The sequence below is a fragment of the Apodemus sylvaticus genome, chromosome 1 (assembly GCF_947179515.1).
Source record: "Apodemus sylvaticus chromosome 1, mApoSyl1.1, whole genome shotgun sequence".
NCBI classification, from domain to species: Eukaryota; Metazoa; Chordata; class Mammalia; order Rodentia; family Muridae; genus Apodemus; species Apodemus sylvaticus.
The window spans coordinates 64396549-64411105 of NC_067472.1; the positions used below are offsets into that span (position 1 = coordinate 64396549).

At 45.3% G+C, this 14557-nt stretch overlaps 1 protein-coding gene across 2 annotated transcripts; it reads right to left on the bottom strand.

Annotated features, from left to right (window-relative positions):
* Positions 1–3192: 3192 nt before the first annotated feature.
* On the bottom strand, positions 3193–6555 carry LOC127678669 (5-hydroxyisourate hydrolase). 2 transcript variants are annotated; one of them, XM_052173807.1, is made up of 5 exons: positions 6451–6555; positions 6242–6348; positions 5751–5890; positions 4681–4816; positions 3196–3820 (listed from the first exon to the last, which is right to left on the bottom strand). In XM_052173807.1, the coding sequence occupies exons 2-5, from the start codon at positions 6299–6301 to the stop codon at positions 3731–3733; spliced, it is 426 nt and encodes a 141-aa protein (XP_052029767.1). In that variant the 5' UTR covers positions 6302–6348; positions 6451–6555; the 3' UTR covers positions 3196–3730. The 2 variants fall into 2 exon arrangements, with proteins under 2 accessions (XP_052029775.1, XP_052029767.1); XM_052173815.1 differs by lacking the exon at positions 6451–6555 and having other exon boundaries at positions 3193–3820; positions 5751–5949; positions 6242–6300.
* Positions 6556–14557: the final 8002 nt, after the last annotated feature.

Consider the following 14557-nt stretch of genomic DNA (forward strand, 5'->3'; position numbering starts at 1 on the left):
CTTTGCTTCTGTACATCCATATTCAGGCAGAACCTGGGCTGGGTGTCCATCCACCCTTGCTCGTTCTGGAGCATGTGGAGCTCTGTGGGTTGGATTTGTCTCCTGAGCACCAGTAGGCCGGAAACAAGGCACATAGATTTGGGATCTAAGTTTAGTTTTTTTTTTTTTTAAGGTTTATTTATTTATTTTTTATTATATGTAAGTACACTGTAGCTGTTTTTAGACACACCAGAAGAGGGCATCCAATCTCATTACAGATGGCCGTGAGCCACTGTGTGGTTGCTGGGAATTGAACTTAGGACCTCTGGAAGAGCATTCAGTGTTCTTAACCGCTGAGCCATCTCTCCAGCCCTAGTTTTTAGTATTTATTTATTTGTGTGTGTGTGTGTGTGTGTGTGTATTTTTGTGAATGTCGTGTGAGTAGGTATACACACACACATTCATGTCCGCAGAGACCATAAGAAGGTAGTTGGTCCCTTGGAGTTGGAGTTACAGGTGGTTTGATGAGTGGTGAGCCACTTGATCTGGGTGTTAAGACCCCGATTCTGATCCCCATGTTTGAGCAATAAGTGCGTCTGACCACTAAGCAATCTCTCCACACCTAGGTCTAAGTGTTTATGCTCGATTTTCTCTTTTTTGAGACGGACTTCTTTGTGTAACAGCTTTGGCTGTCCTGGAACTAACATTATGGACCAGGCCTGCCTCTGTCTCCCAAGTTTTGGAACTAAAGGTGTATGCACTATGTCTGGTTTTGAGTCATCTTTGATTGTAAGAAAAGCAATGTGCTTCATGTTGATCTGTGATGTATCCAATTACAATTTTTTTGCAAATGTGTAAGTATGCTATATTTGTTAAATTATAGAATTCAATGTAGCAATCTGCACAAATTCTTATGTTTTCTAACATTTATTTATGTATTTGATCTGCCTGGATGAAAACCATGTTGCACTGAAAACTCTTGTGGAAACTTGTTTGTTTTGAGACAGGGTCTCTCTATGAAGTCCTGGCTATCCCAGAACTTGCTTTGAAGACCAGCTGGCCTCAAACTCTCAGAGATCCTCCTACCTCTCCCTCCTGAGTGCTGAGATCAAAGGCATGCACCACCATGCCCAGCCTCTTGTGGAAAATTTTAACATCATTAAAATACTGAGGATATAAACCAAGTCTGTTTCTCTATGCTGTTAATAAGTTGGGACCAAACTGGCTTTGTTCACAGAAATACTCATTCTACAGGTCGTCTTGTAGAAGGCGAGCCCCACTGAGCCCCACTGGCCATTACCACCTTAATGGAAAACAACTGTGACTCTTCATGAATGATCCTCAAAATTGTTCCAGCTGGGCGGTGGTGGCACACGCCTGTAATCCCAGCACTTGGGAGGCAGAGGCAGGCAGATTTCTGAATTTAAGGCCAGCCTGGTCTATAGAGTGAGTTCCAGGACAGCCAGAATTGCAGAATACATAGATTGTGGAAGAGTAACCAGAGGGGGAACTCTATCTATTCAGCTCTGGGATGTCAGGATCCATGCTGGGGAGTGCCTTGTTGGTCAAACAGCTGTTTGAGTCAACCATACTCTTGTAAGTAACTCCTCACCCATGCCCTGTATGTAAGCCCAGTTTACTCCCTGGATTGCCAAGTTGAACTTGTGTGGAGCTGTACTTTGGTCTGCCATTGGCACCCCATCTGGGGTGTGTAGGCGTAGGAAAAGTTCATGTAACAAGTCTCAACAGAACTTCTCTGGTAACCAGCACACCTAAAGCTGCACTGGCAGTTGTTTTCCTGCTAGCTTCCACAGGATCATAACGGCTCGTCTCTGATGGCGAGGCGTTGTTTTCTGTGGCAGTCACAGTTCTGTACACTTACAGGTGCATGGTTCTGACAAGCTGGTGCCACATTTATAATAGAGCACTGTTAAGATGAAGGAGACAGAGAGTTCCCTGACTTAGAGGTCAAGGAACACACAGTGGCTGTGCCAAAAGAAAACACAGCATGAGGCTGAACTTCAAATCACACCTTTTGGGAATGGAATTCTGCACAGGATCACACACCTCAGAGCTACTCATCTCAGTGGCAATGAAACTGAAGGCAAATTTATTTCAAGTCAACATTATATTCAAGTAACGTACATGATAGGAACTGACATGTTATCAAGAACTGACATTCTTTCTCTCTCTCTCTTTTGATTTTATGTATATGAGTACACTGTAGCTATCTTCAGACACACCAGAAGAGGGCATCGGATCCCATTACAGATGGTTGTGAGCCACCATGTGGTTGCTGGGAATTGAACTCAGGACCTCTGGAAGAGCAATCAGTGCTCTTAACCGCTGAGCCATCTCTCCAGCCCTAAAAATGGTATTCTAAAGATAAACTTGACTTCTGTCCCTAGTCTCTCTGTCCCAACTGATTTCAAATCCTCTTTAGTCTGCTCCAGTAACTCCTGGTCTAGCCGTACAGACTAGTCCCGTGGTACACAACTGAAACAGCCTGTTCTTCCTGGCTGTGACCAGCAACCCAGCTTCCTTGGGAGGGGACCTGCTTGCCAGTCAGACACAGCTCAGTGGGCCTGCTGCGAGGGGAGCCAACTAGAGCAGCCTGGTAGAAAATAAAGACGCCAATCATCTTGGGCCAGACTGACAGCCGAGCACTTATTTCTCCTCTCTATTCTTAATAGCTGTGAACTTGAGCTCTTCCACAGAGAGAGGCTGAGCTAATAGGACTGAGGTAAAGCCTGAGACTCACTGTCAGTGGAGAACTTCCTGCTCTGCTTTTTGAAGGACCTCATGGGTAGCTGTTTTTCCTCTCTGTACCATGCCCGCCTCTGCGCGCCCCGCTGTGACCTCAGCGGCTTCTCCTCAGAGGTCTCCTCGATCACCGGGTGTGATGGTTAGTATTGCCAACTTGACAGAATTTAGAATTACTTGAGAGAAGGGCCTCTGGGCATGCCTGTGGCATGCTAGCTTATGTTCATAGATGTGGAAAGACACATTAATTTTGGGAAGGACCATTGCCTGGGCCGGGGATCCTGAACTGTATAAAAGAGGAAGCTATTGAGTACTAGTAGTGCATTACTTTCTCCTCCTCCTCCTTTTCTTCCTCCTCCCCTCTTCCTCCTCCTTCTCTCTCTCTCTCTCTCTCTCTCTCTCTCTCTCATCTTTGGCTTTTTGAGACAGGGTTTCTCTGTGTAGCTCTGGCTGTCCTGAAATACTATATAGACAGCTCTGTAGACCAGGTTGGCCTTAAACTCAGAGATCTGCCTGCCTTTGTCTCCCAAGTGCTGGGATTAAAGGCACGCACTACCAACTGCCTGGCCTTGCTCTCTGCTTCCTGACTGCAGCCACAATGTGCCCAGCTCCCTCCGCCTTCCTTTACTGTGACTTCCCGACCACGAAGAACTGTAACTTGAACTAATCCAGAATCAAACCCTTTCTCAAATTGCTTCTGCCAAGAGTATCTCATCACAGCCACAGGAAAAGAAACTAAGAGACTTGGAGCAGAAGCAAAGCCCTGGCTTATTGTCCCTGTCCCAGTGATAGGGTCAGAGCTTCAGGCGTTGGAACTCTCTTTATTGACACCCAAGTCACACCTTCTCATTATAAAACTCCAGGGCAGCTAGAATCTGTTCAGCAAGCCGCAACTTCATGTCCTTTGATGAGCCCATGATTTGTGTGGGTGGCTAAGTCTGGGAAGGAAACAGGCACATAGATGGCTTTCTTCAGGTAACACATGGCTTTAGCTCCCCCGGTAGGTGGTGTAGGACCATGGGCTCAGCAGCAGAGGTACGTGGAATTTCTGGGTCTCCTTTGTAATAGTGAAAACAACCTGTGAGAAGCAGAGAAGGCACTTGAAGACACTGAAGATGGTGAGAGTCCTTCTGCAGCAGCCCCTGGGCCTTCTAGACAGCAGGAGGTCAGGTGCTTAGGTGGGTTACCTAGAAGTGGGAGGCGCTTAGATAAGATCTGATGTTACGGTTTGAACAGTGTCTCCAACAAGAGGTGTCTTGTTGCTAGTTAGTGGGCTTTGGGAGGAAGTGATCTGACCGTGAGGGCTCTGATCTGATCGAATCAACTGGTTAAACTCTCGGGATTAACTGGACCCACCAAGCGCTGACATTATTAGTAGGTACTGAATCCTGGAGGCGGGTCCTGCTGGAGGAAGGCCCCTGAGCAGAGTCCTAGGGGACTGTGTCTTTCCGTGTGTTCCTTTCTGCTGTTTGTCCACCAGGAGGTGACAGCTCTCCTCTTTCCCATGCCCCCACCGCCACAGTGAGTGCAGGGAGCCAAGCAATCGTGGGCTGAAATAATGAAACCAAATAAATAATTCACCCTTAAGCTGCATCAGGGCAGCTGAGAGCCTTACGCTGCACTGGGCAGTTAACACACCCAGTGTTCCTGGGTCTGCACTCAGATGAGAATCTGTCTACAAAGGAAGATGAGACGCCCTCAGCCTGGACCCTCCCTTCCACCCACCTGATCCAGGGGCAGCTCAGTGTGTCATCGTGAAGTGGGGCCTCAGGTCCCTGGACACCTTCTGAGAGCGCGAAAGAGGTGAGCTCACTCCCTTGCTACCACTCTGGGAGAGGTGGAGCCAGTCTGTCTCTGGTCTGGAGGAGGCCTGGCTGCAGGTTGTGGTCAAAGTGAATCAGGGTCCAGCTGCTTCCTTCACCCACCTATGGCGCTCACCTCAACATATGGGTAAAAGCTCTCTTGACCCCGCTCTTTCCAGTAGCGCTCTGTGTCGAAGTACAGCTTATAGGTGCCTGGCTTTATCTGGCTTGGTGTCAGGAGCCCAGGACAGCGACCGTCCAGGTTTGTGTAGCTGTGAAGAGACAAGTGGAGAGTTGAGAAGCCTCCCTCCTTAGCCTTTCTGATCTGTATGCCAACATCTGCAGATGACCCCCACAGTCTCACAGAAGGAGCGTGCGCAGATGGGGCAGGGGGACCGTTCCTAAGGATATCACCACACTGCCTATTTAGGAAATCATAAAGCAGAGAAACAAAAGATAAAACATCCCAGGTATGTGAAAGACTGAGCTAGGAGGGGGGCAAGCCACACCCTGCTCTCACAGGTGGGTCAGAGGGAGGAGATGCGTGAGCATGTCTCCCTTAAACAGAACCTGCTCTCAAGGCTACAAACCCACCAGCGTTGGCTGGCTAAACCTGCAACAGGCCTCCAACAATGCATGTACCAGGGGCATGGCCAGGGCCAGAGCCTGGCTCAGTGAGGTTGAGAGGCCCCAGTACTGGACCTGAGTGGAGTCTTAGCTTTTACCTCAGTCCTATTATCTCAGCCTCTCTCTGTAGAGGAGGTTAATTACAAGTTCACAGCTATTAAGAATAGAGAGGAGAAATAAGTGCTCGGCTGTCAGTCTCGCCCACGGCGATTGGCGTCTTTATTTTCTACCACGCCGCTCTGGCTGGCTTCCCCTCGCAGCAGGCCCACTAGGGTCTGACAGGCAAGGACCCAACAAAGCTGTCCCATGACATTGTCCCAGGAATGTACATCTGGTGAACAAGCTAGTTTGTCACCAGCCCTGTTATCTCAGATGAGGAAAACAAGGTTCAGGGATCAACAGGATGATGTGCAGTCCCGCCTTCCAGCCCCCAGTGGTTACACAGACTCAACCCTACTCAGTGCTGTCCTGGCCTTACCACTCCATCAGTACCCCTGCCTAAGACCTTCCATAGGTGGGAAGGCCACTGCGCTGCCGGAGCTGACACTAATGGATCCCGGCCCAGAAACTGTCTCCTACCTTGTCCTTAGCTCCATCCACTGCTGGCTGGGGGCCTCCAGACGGGACAGACGGAGGCAGAGGCCCTGGGCAGGGAGCCCCGAGGCAGTGTCTAATACATGAGTAGTCAGGGGACTGCTCTCCGTAGCCATGTTGCCAGCCTGAGCAGAGAGAGTGTGCGTGATCACCTTGGCGCCGGTATGTACAGGCCCGACTGTGTCTTCGATCCAGTTGTGAGGAAAGTAAACAAAGAGGCGGGGGGTGGGGTGGAGGTGGATTGCTGAGTTGCAGGATGGGGTGCCAAGTGCTAAACAAAGCTGACCTGTGCCCTCCTTTGCCCCTGCCTGGGCACTACCCTTTCTCTCCCTTGTATAAGCACTTCAGTTTCAGCGGGTCAGTGGCTTTAGTGTGGCAGAACCCAGCTCTTCCGTCCTCTGGCTTATAGGTCTCCTAGAAACAATCCTGCTCCCAAGCTCCCACGCCTGCCTCCGCCACACAAGCCAACTCCTTACCTGCGGCCAGCCTAGGTGTCTCTGGAGCGTCAGCAGCCGCGGGGCGGTCCTGGAACTCATGCCCTGCCCCAGAGCTCTGGTCTGTGCAACTCCCACCGGCAGTCACCCTGCCAGCCTCAACAAGTTCTCTGGTCAGCCTGGACCTGCTCCACCCAAGGCCCCGCCCCAACTCCTGGGGCCCCCTATTTGAACAGTTTTGGGAAAGTCACCTTTCCTTCCTCCAGATGAGCCCTGGCAGCCTACTCGGTTTTGGGGCCCGAGGGGTGTTGATTTAAAGGAAAAGAATGGACCTGGTTGGGAGCATGCTGTTGGGAGGAGCAAGGGCTTGTCGGTGATTGGGAAAGGAGCTGAGAGGCGGGGTAGTTCTGAGAGAGGCGGGGCCAGTGGGGCCTAAGGCAAAGACCGGTAGGAAATTGTGGCTGGGTGAGGGAGGGGAAGTAGTTCAGTGGTTAAAGCACTGAGGATGCGCAGTTTGATTTGTGTTCTTGGTGACTAAGGAGGTTTAACATTTCTGGAGACAGCCTAGAAGTCCCTCAACAGAAGAATGGATAAAGAAAATGTGGTACATTTACACAATGGGATACTACTTAGCTATTAAGAACGAGGACATCAGTTTTGCAGGCAAATGGATGGAACTAGAAAATATCATCCTAGTGAGGTAACCCAGACCCAGAAAGTGAGTACACACATGCTATGTACTCACTTAGAAGTGGATATTAGCCGTAAAGTACCCACTGTAATCCACAGACCCAAAGAACCTCACTCAGAAGAGGGAATACAAGAGACATCAGAGGCTGATGGAGGGAGGGAACTGGGCGGGATGGGGGCGGGGAGGGGAACAGGAGGGATGACTTATGAGGAGGACTGAGGGAGAGAGAACTGCGAGAAAACAAAAATTGGTGGTGGGTGTGGGCTGCTCCGGGGTGAGCCACCCCGCCCCACCGCATGCTCCTCATGGGTCCCACTCTTTCCCCACAAGTCAATACCCCTCGGGTCCCAAAACTGAGCAGGTTTCCAGGGTTCATCTGGCAGAGGACAGCATTCCCAGACCTGTTCAAATAGAGCCAAGGGAAACTCCCAGGAGTCTATGAGGGTGACCTTAGCTGAGACTCTCAGCAACAGCGGACTTGGGCCCTGATATGGCCGCCACCTGTAACCAGGCAAGACTTCCAATGGAGGGATGGGGACACCAACCCACCCACAAAACTTTCAACCCAAAATTTGTCCTGCCTACAAGATGTGCAGGCATAAAGATGGAGCAGAGCTTGAGGGACTGGTCAACCATTGAATGGCCCACCCTGAGACCCGTCCCGTGAGAGAGAGCCCACCCCTGACACTGTTAATGATACTTTGCTATGCTTGTAGACAGGAGCCTAGCTAGCACAACAGTCCTCTGAAAGGCTTCACCCAGCAGCAGGTGGAAACAGATGCAGAGACCCACGGCCAAACATTAGATGGATTGTGGGGAATCTTGTGGAAGAAGGGGAAGAAGGACTGAAGGAACCAGAGAGATCAATGGCACCACAAGAAAACCTACAGAATCAACTCCTCTGGGCCCATAGGGGTGCACAGAGACCAAACTGCCACCAAAGAGCAAGCTTGGCCGAACCTGGGCCTCCTACACATATGTAACTGATGCGGAGCCCACCTTCATGTGGGTCTCTGAACAACTGAGGAGGGGCTGTCTCTGACTCTGCTAACCCTTTCTCCTAACTGGGCTACCTTGTCTAGCATCAATAGGAGAAGATGCACCTACTCCTACTGCAACTTGATATGCCAAGGTGGGTTGCTATCCACAGGAGGCCTTCCCTTCACTGAGGAGGAGGGCAGGAGAGACTGAGAGGAGAAGAGGGAGGGGAAGCTGTGATCAGGATGTAAAGTAAATTAATTAATTAATTAATTAATGGGGGTGGGGGAAGCACTGAGGAGGAGAGTTCAAATTCTGGAACCCAGGAATATATATATGTATATTATATACATATATACATATATAATTATATAACACATTCTCAAGGTATGCGATCTATAAAAAAAAAAAAAAAACAAAGGTGGGTTTCTGAGATAACTCAGCAGGCAGAGCTGTTGCTGGCAGGTCTGATGACTAGAGTTTGATTCCAGGATCCTGCAAGGTGGCAGAAAAGAACCGATTCCCCAAAGCTGTCATCCTATCTCCCCGATCCCTGCTGTCCAGAGAAGAAGCTGATAGGCCATCCTTAGAATATTCCCCAGAAGGGTCAATGACCACCTTAGACATGACAAGGTAAACTGAAGTAGAGTGTAGAGTTGGTGATTGATCACTCAGCAGACTTTTCTCTGAGGGAACAAAGCTTGATTCTCTGGGGCTATCAGAAAATTTGATGGGGTAGATGGCAAACTCCCTGGGGCTGGTGGTAAACCCTTGGGGACCAGGGAAAGGGTGAGGGAAAAATCGCACACACATGTACACTTGGTGGATGAAGCAAGCACCAACAAATGCCAACAATTTTACATCCATACACATCCATACATTTGGTGGGTGGAGCAAAGCTCTTACCATCTTACACGTATACATACATACACACACATTTGATAGATGCAGCAAAGCACTAACAACTATTTTTTCTCCTATAGTTTATATATCCCAGCAGAATCTTTTAGGTGGAACAAAAGTCACAAAGTGGTTACATTCTATTTTTTTTTAAGTGAGCGATTACAATGAGTACACATAAGAAAAACACATGTTCCCCAATACCCTACATGGCCAAATAGTTTACTTACTATGGATAAAAAACCAAATTATTCTCAAGAACTCACATACATTTGTAACTAAGCAATTTGTTATAGATTAACAAAGTATCAGCAAGGTCATTTTCTCAGTCAGTTTCTTTTACTGGCAGGCTGCAATTTTAAAAGTAACCTTATAAAAGTCTTAAAAGAATCATAAATCCAAACTTTTATATAAAAAACAAACAGCCATTTTTATTTTAAGTCCTCAGGGTTCACACTGACTCATTAACAACTTTTTATTGAACCATATCAGGAAGCTGAGGGTAAAAATGGGTTCAAGAAATTAATCATCACCTTGATCAGCAGCCCAGCTTCAGCAAGAGAGGAAGGTCAGGTAGAACTGGCTGGGCTGCCATTGTTCTTGTTCCCTAACCTCAAAAAAATCCCTAGCTCAGCTATTTCTGAACTTCAAATTGTTCCCTAAGATTTTCTATGTCAAAACATCTTAACCTAACTTTGTTAGCAATCTACTTCTCCAAATTCTAAGGGTGGCAGGTGAATCATTAATCTGCTCCAGTAGTAATATTTGAAAAAGGTCAATCACTATTATTGTGAGTACTAATAATACTGCTCAGTGAGGGGCTGGAAACCCCTTAGAATTTTCATACAATTTATAGATTAGGAGGGAGCCAAAGGCAAGCAGCAGAGCACAATTCCACAGCATGAAGTCCTCAGGGCATGTAGTCCTTGGGGCTCTGTCTCTCTGAGGCACACCCATCATGACTGTGTAAATGGTGGGCCACATTACATGACTTCTAAAGCTGATTTGCACATGATCATTTCTTTAGATGCTGAGAAAGCATTTGACAAGATCCAACACCCCTTCATGATAAAAATCTTGGAAAGATAAGGAATTCAAGGCCCATACCTAAACATAGTAAAAGCAATATACAGTAAACCAGTAGGGACTAGACAAGGCTGTTCACTCTCTCCAAACCTATTCAAATTAGTAGTCAAAGTCCTAGCCAGAGCAATTAGCAAAAAGAGGTCGAAGAGATACAAATTGGAAAGGAAGAAGTAAAAATATCACTATTTGCAGATGATATGATAGTATACTTTTTTCTTTTATTTATTATTTATTTATTTATTTATTTATTTATTTTTTTTTTAATTAATTTTTTTTTATTATTCGATATAATTTATTTACATTTCAAATGATTTCCCCTTTTCTAGCCCCCCCACTCCCCGAAAGTCCCGCAAGCCCCCTTCTCTTCCCCTGTCCTCCCACCCACCCCTTCCCACTTCCCCGTTCTGGTTTTGCTGAATACTGTTTCACTGAGTCTTTCCAGAACCAGGGGCCACTCCTCCTTTCTTCTTGTACCTCATTTGATGTGTGGATTATGTTTTGGGTATTCCAGTTTTCTAGGTTAATATCCACTTATTAGTGAGTGCATACCATGATTCACCTTTTGAGTCTGGGTTACCTCACTTAGTATGATATTCTCTAGCTCCATCCATTTGCCTAAGAATTTCATGAATTCATTGTTTCTAATGGCTGAATAGTACTCCATTGTGTAGATATACCACATTTTTTGCATCCACTCTTCTGTTGAGGGATACCTGGGTTCTTTCCAGCATCTGGCAATTACAAATAGGGCTGCTATGAACATAGTAGAACATGTATCCTTATTACATGGTGGGGAGTCTTCTGGGTATATGCCCAGGAGTGGTATAGCAGGATCTTCTGGAAGTAAGGTGCCCAGTTTTCGGAGGAACCGCCAGACTGATTTCCAGAGTGGTTGTACCAATTTGCAACCCCACCAGCAGTGGAGGAGTGTTCCTCTTTCTCCACACCCTCTCCAACACCTGCTGTCTCCTGAATTTTTAATCTTAGCCATTCTGACTGGTGTAAGATGAAATCTTAGGGTTGTTTTGATTTGCATTTCCCTAATGACTAATGAAGTTGAGCATTTTTTAAGATGCTTCTCCGCCATCCGAAGTTCTTCAGGTGAGAATTCTTTGTTTAACTCTGTACCCCATTTTTTAATAGGGTTGTTTGGTTTTCTGGAGTCTAACTTCTTGAGTTCTTTATATATATTGGATATTAGCCCTCTATCTGATGTAGGATTGGTGAAGATCTTTTCCCAATTTGTTGGTTGCCGATTTGTCCTCTTGATGGTGTCCTTTGCCTTACAGAAACTTTGTAATTTTATGAGGTCCCATTTGTCAATTCTTGCTCTTAGAGCATACGCTATTGGTGTTCTGTTCAGAAACTTTCTCCCTGTACCAATGTCCTCAAGGGTCTTCCCCAGTTTTTTTTCTATTAGCTTCAGAGTGTCTGGCTTTATGTGGAGGTCCTTGATCCATTTGGATTTGAGCTTGGTACAAGGAGACAAGGATGGATCAATTCGCATTCTTCTGCATGCTAACCTCCAGTTGAACCAGCACCATTTGTTGAAAAGGCTATCTTTTTTCCATTGGATGTTTTCAGCCTCTTTGTCGAGGATCAAGTGGCCATAGGTGTGTGGGTTCATTTCTGGATCTTCAATCCTGTTCCATTGATCCTCCTGCCTGTCACTGTACCAATACCATGCAGTTTTTAACACTATTGCTCTGTAGTATTGCTTGAGGTCAGGGATACTGATTCCCCCAGATTTCCTTTTGTTGCTGAGAATAGTTTTAGCTATCCTGGGTTTTTTATTGTTCCAGATGAATTTGATAATTGCTCTTTCTAGCTCTGTGAAGAATTGAGTTGGGATTTTGATGGGTATTGCATTGAATCTGTATAGTGCTTTAGGCAAAATGGCCATTTTAACTATATTGATTCTGCCGATCCATGAGCATGGGAGGTTTTCCCATTTTTTGAGGTCTTCTTCCATTTCCTTCTTCAGAGTCTTGAAGTTCTTGTCATACAGATCTTTCACATGTTTGGTAAGAGTCACCCCAAGATACTTTATACTGTTTGTGGCTATTGTGAAGGGGGTCATTTCCCTAATTTCTTTCTCAGCCTGCTTATCCTTTGAGTATAGGAAGGCCACTGATTTGCTTGAGTTGACTTTATAACCTGCCACTTTGCTGAAGTTGTTTATCAGCTGTAGGAGCTCTCTAGTGGAGTTCTTTGGGTCACTTAGGTAGACGATCATGTCGTCTGCAAATAATGATAGTTTGACTTCTTCCTTTCCAATTTGTATCCCTTTGACCTCCTTATGTTGTCGAATTGCCCGAGCTAGTACCTCAAGTACAATATTGAAAAGATAAGGAGAAAGGGGGCAGCCTTGTCTGGTCCCTGATTTCAGTGGGATTGCTTCAAGTTTCTCTCCATTTAGTTTGATGCTGGCTACCGGTTTGCTGTATATTGCTTTTACTATGTTTAGGTATGGGCCTTGAATTCCTGTTCTCTCCAAGACTTTAAGCATGAAGGGATGCTGAATTTTGTCAAATGCTTTTTCAGCATCCAATGAAATGACCATGTGGTTTTGTTCTTTGAGTTTGTTTATGTAGTGGATTGTATTGATGGATTTCCGTATATTGAACCAACCCTGCATTCCTGGGATAAAGCCTACTTGATCATGGTGGATGATCGTTTTGATGTGTTCTTGGATTCGGTTGGCAAGAATTTTATTGAGTATTTTTGCATCGATGTTCATAAGGGAAATTGGTCTGAAGTTCTCTTTCTTTGTTGGATCTTTGTGTGGCTTTGGTATCAGCGTAATTGTGGCTTCGTAGAAGGAATTGGGTAGTGTTCCTTCTGTTTCTATTTTGTGGAATAGTTTGAAGAGTATTGGTGTTAACTCTTCTTTGAAGGTCTGGTAGAATTCTGCACTGAAGCCATCTGGTCCTGTGCTTTTTTTGGTTGGAAGACTTTCTATGACTCCTTCTATTTCTTTAGGCATTATGGGACTGTTTAGGTGGTCTAGTTGGTCCTGATTTAATTTTGGTATTTGGTATCTGTCAAGGAAATTGTCCATTTCCTCCAGATTCTCCAGTTGTGTTGAGTATAGGCTCTTGTAGTAGGATCTGATGATTTTTTGGATTTCCTCAGTTTCCGTTGTTATATCTCCCTTTTCATTTCTAAGTTTGTTAATTTGGATACTTTCTCTGTGCCCTTTGGTCATTCTGGCTAAGGGTTTATCTATCTTGTTGATTTTCTCAAAGAACCAGCTCCTGGTATTGTTGATTTTTTGTATGGTTCTCTTTGTTTCTACTTGATTGATTTCGGCCCTGAGTTTGATGATTTCCTGCCTTCTACTCCTCCTGGGCGAAATAGCTTCTTTTTGTTCCAGGGCTTTCAGGTGTGTCATTAAGCTGGTAATGTATGCTCTCTCCATTTTCTTTTTGGAGGCACTCAGGGCTATGAGTTTTCCTCTTAGCACTGCTTTCATTGTGTCCCATAGATTTGGGTATGTTGTGTTTTCATTTTCATTGTGTTCTAAAAAGTCTTTAATTTCTTTCTTTATTTCTTCCTTGACCAAGGTATCATTGAGTAGAGTATTGTTCAGTTTCCACGTGTATGTAGGCTTTCTGTTGTTTCTGTTGCTATTGAAGACCACTTTTACTCCATAGTGATCAGATAGGAGGCATGGGATTAGTTCGATCTTCTTATATTTGTTGAGGTCTGTCTTGTGACCAATTATATGGTCGATTTTGGAGAAGGTACCATGAGGTGCTGAGAAAAAGGTATATTCTTTTGTTTTAGGATAGAATGTTCTATATATATCTGTTAAATCTAATTGGTCCAAAGCTTCAATTAGTTTCATTGTGTCCCTGTTTAGTTTCTGTTTTCCTGATTGGTCCATTGAGGAAAGTGCAGTGTTGAAGTCACCCACAATTATTGTGTTAGGTGCAATGTGTGCTTTTAGTTTTAATAAAGTTTCTTTTACAAAAGAGGGTGCCCTTACATTTGGGGCATAGATGTTCAGGATTGTCAGTTCTTCTTTTTGTATTTTTCCTTTGACCAGCAAGAAGTGTCCCTCAGGGTCTCTTTTGATGACTTTGGGTTGAAAGTCAATTTTATCTGATATTAAAATGGCTACTCCAGCTTGTTTCCTGAGACCATTTGCTTGTAAAATTGTCTTCCAGCCTTTTACTCTAAGGTAGTGTTTGTCTTTGACCCTGAGGTGTGTTTCCTGTAAGCAGCAAAATGTAGGGTCCTGTTTACGTATCCATTCAGTTAGTCTGTGTCTTTTTATTGGGGCATTAAGTCCATTGATGTTAAGAGATATTAAGGAATAGTGATTGTTACTTCCTATCATTTTTGACGTTATTTTTTAAATTTGAATGCTTAACTTCTTTTGGGTTTGATGAAAGGTTACTATCTTGCTTTTTCCAGGGTGAAGTTTCCCTCCTTGTATTGGTGTTGTCCTCCTATTATCCTTTTTAGGGCCGGGTTTGTGGATAGATATTGGGTAAACTTGGTTTTGTCATGAAATATCTTAGTTTCTCCATCTATGGTGATTGAGAGTTTTGCTGGATATAGTAGTTTTGGTTGGCATTTGTGTTCTCTTAGAGTCTGCATGAGATCTGCCCAGGACCTTCTAGCCTTCATAGTCTCAGGTGAAAAGTCTGCTGTGATTCTGATAGGTCTTCCTTTATATGTTACTTGGCCTTTTT

Bases quoted from the DNA above. Each gene is read 5' to 3' on its own strand.
- LOC127678669 (XM_052173807.1), bottom strand. From the start codon at position 6,301: ATGAGTTCCAGGACCGCCCCGCGGCTGCTGACGCTCCAGAGACACCTA. The intron at 4,817-5,750 runs GTAGGAGACAGT...GTCTCTTCACAG, and splicing joins TGGATGGAGCTAAGGACAAG to CTACACAAACCTGGACGGTC. The intron at 3,821-4,680 runs GTGAGCGCCATA...TGCTTCTCACAG, and splicing joins GCTTTTACCCATATGTTGAG to GTTGTTTTCACTATTACAAA.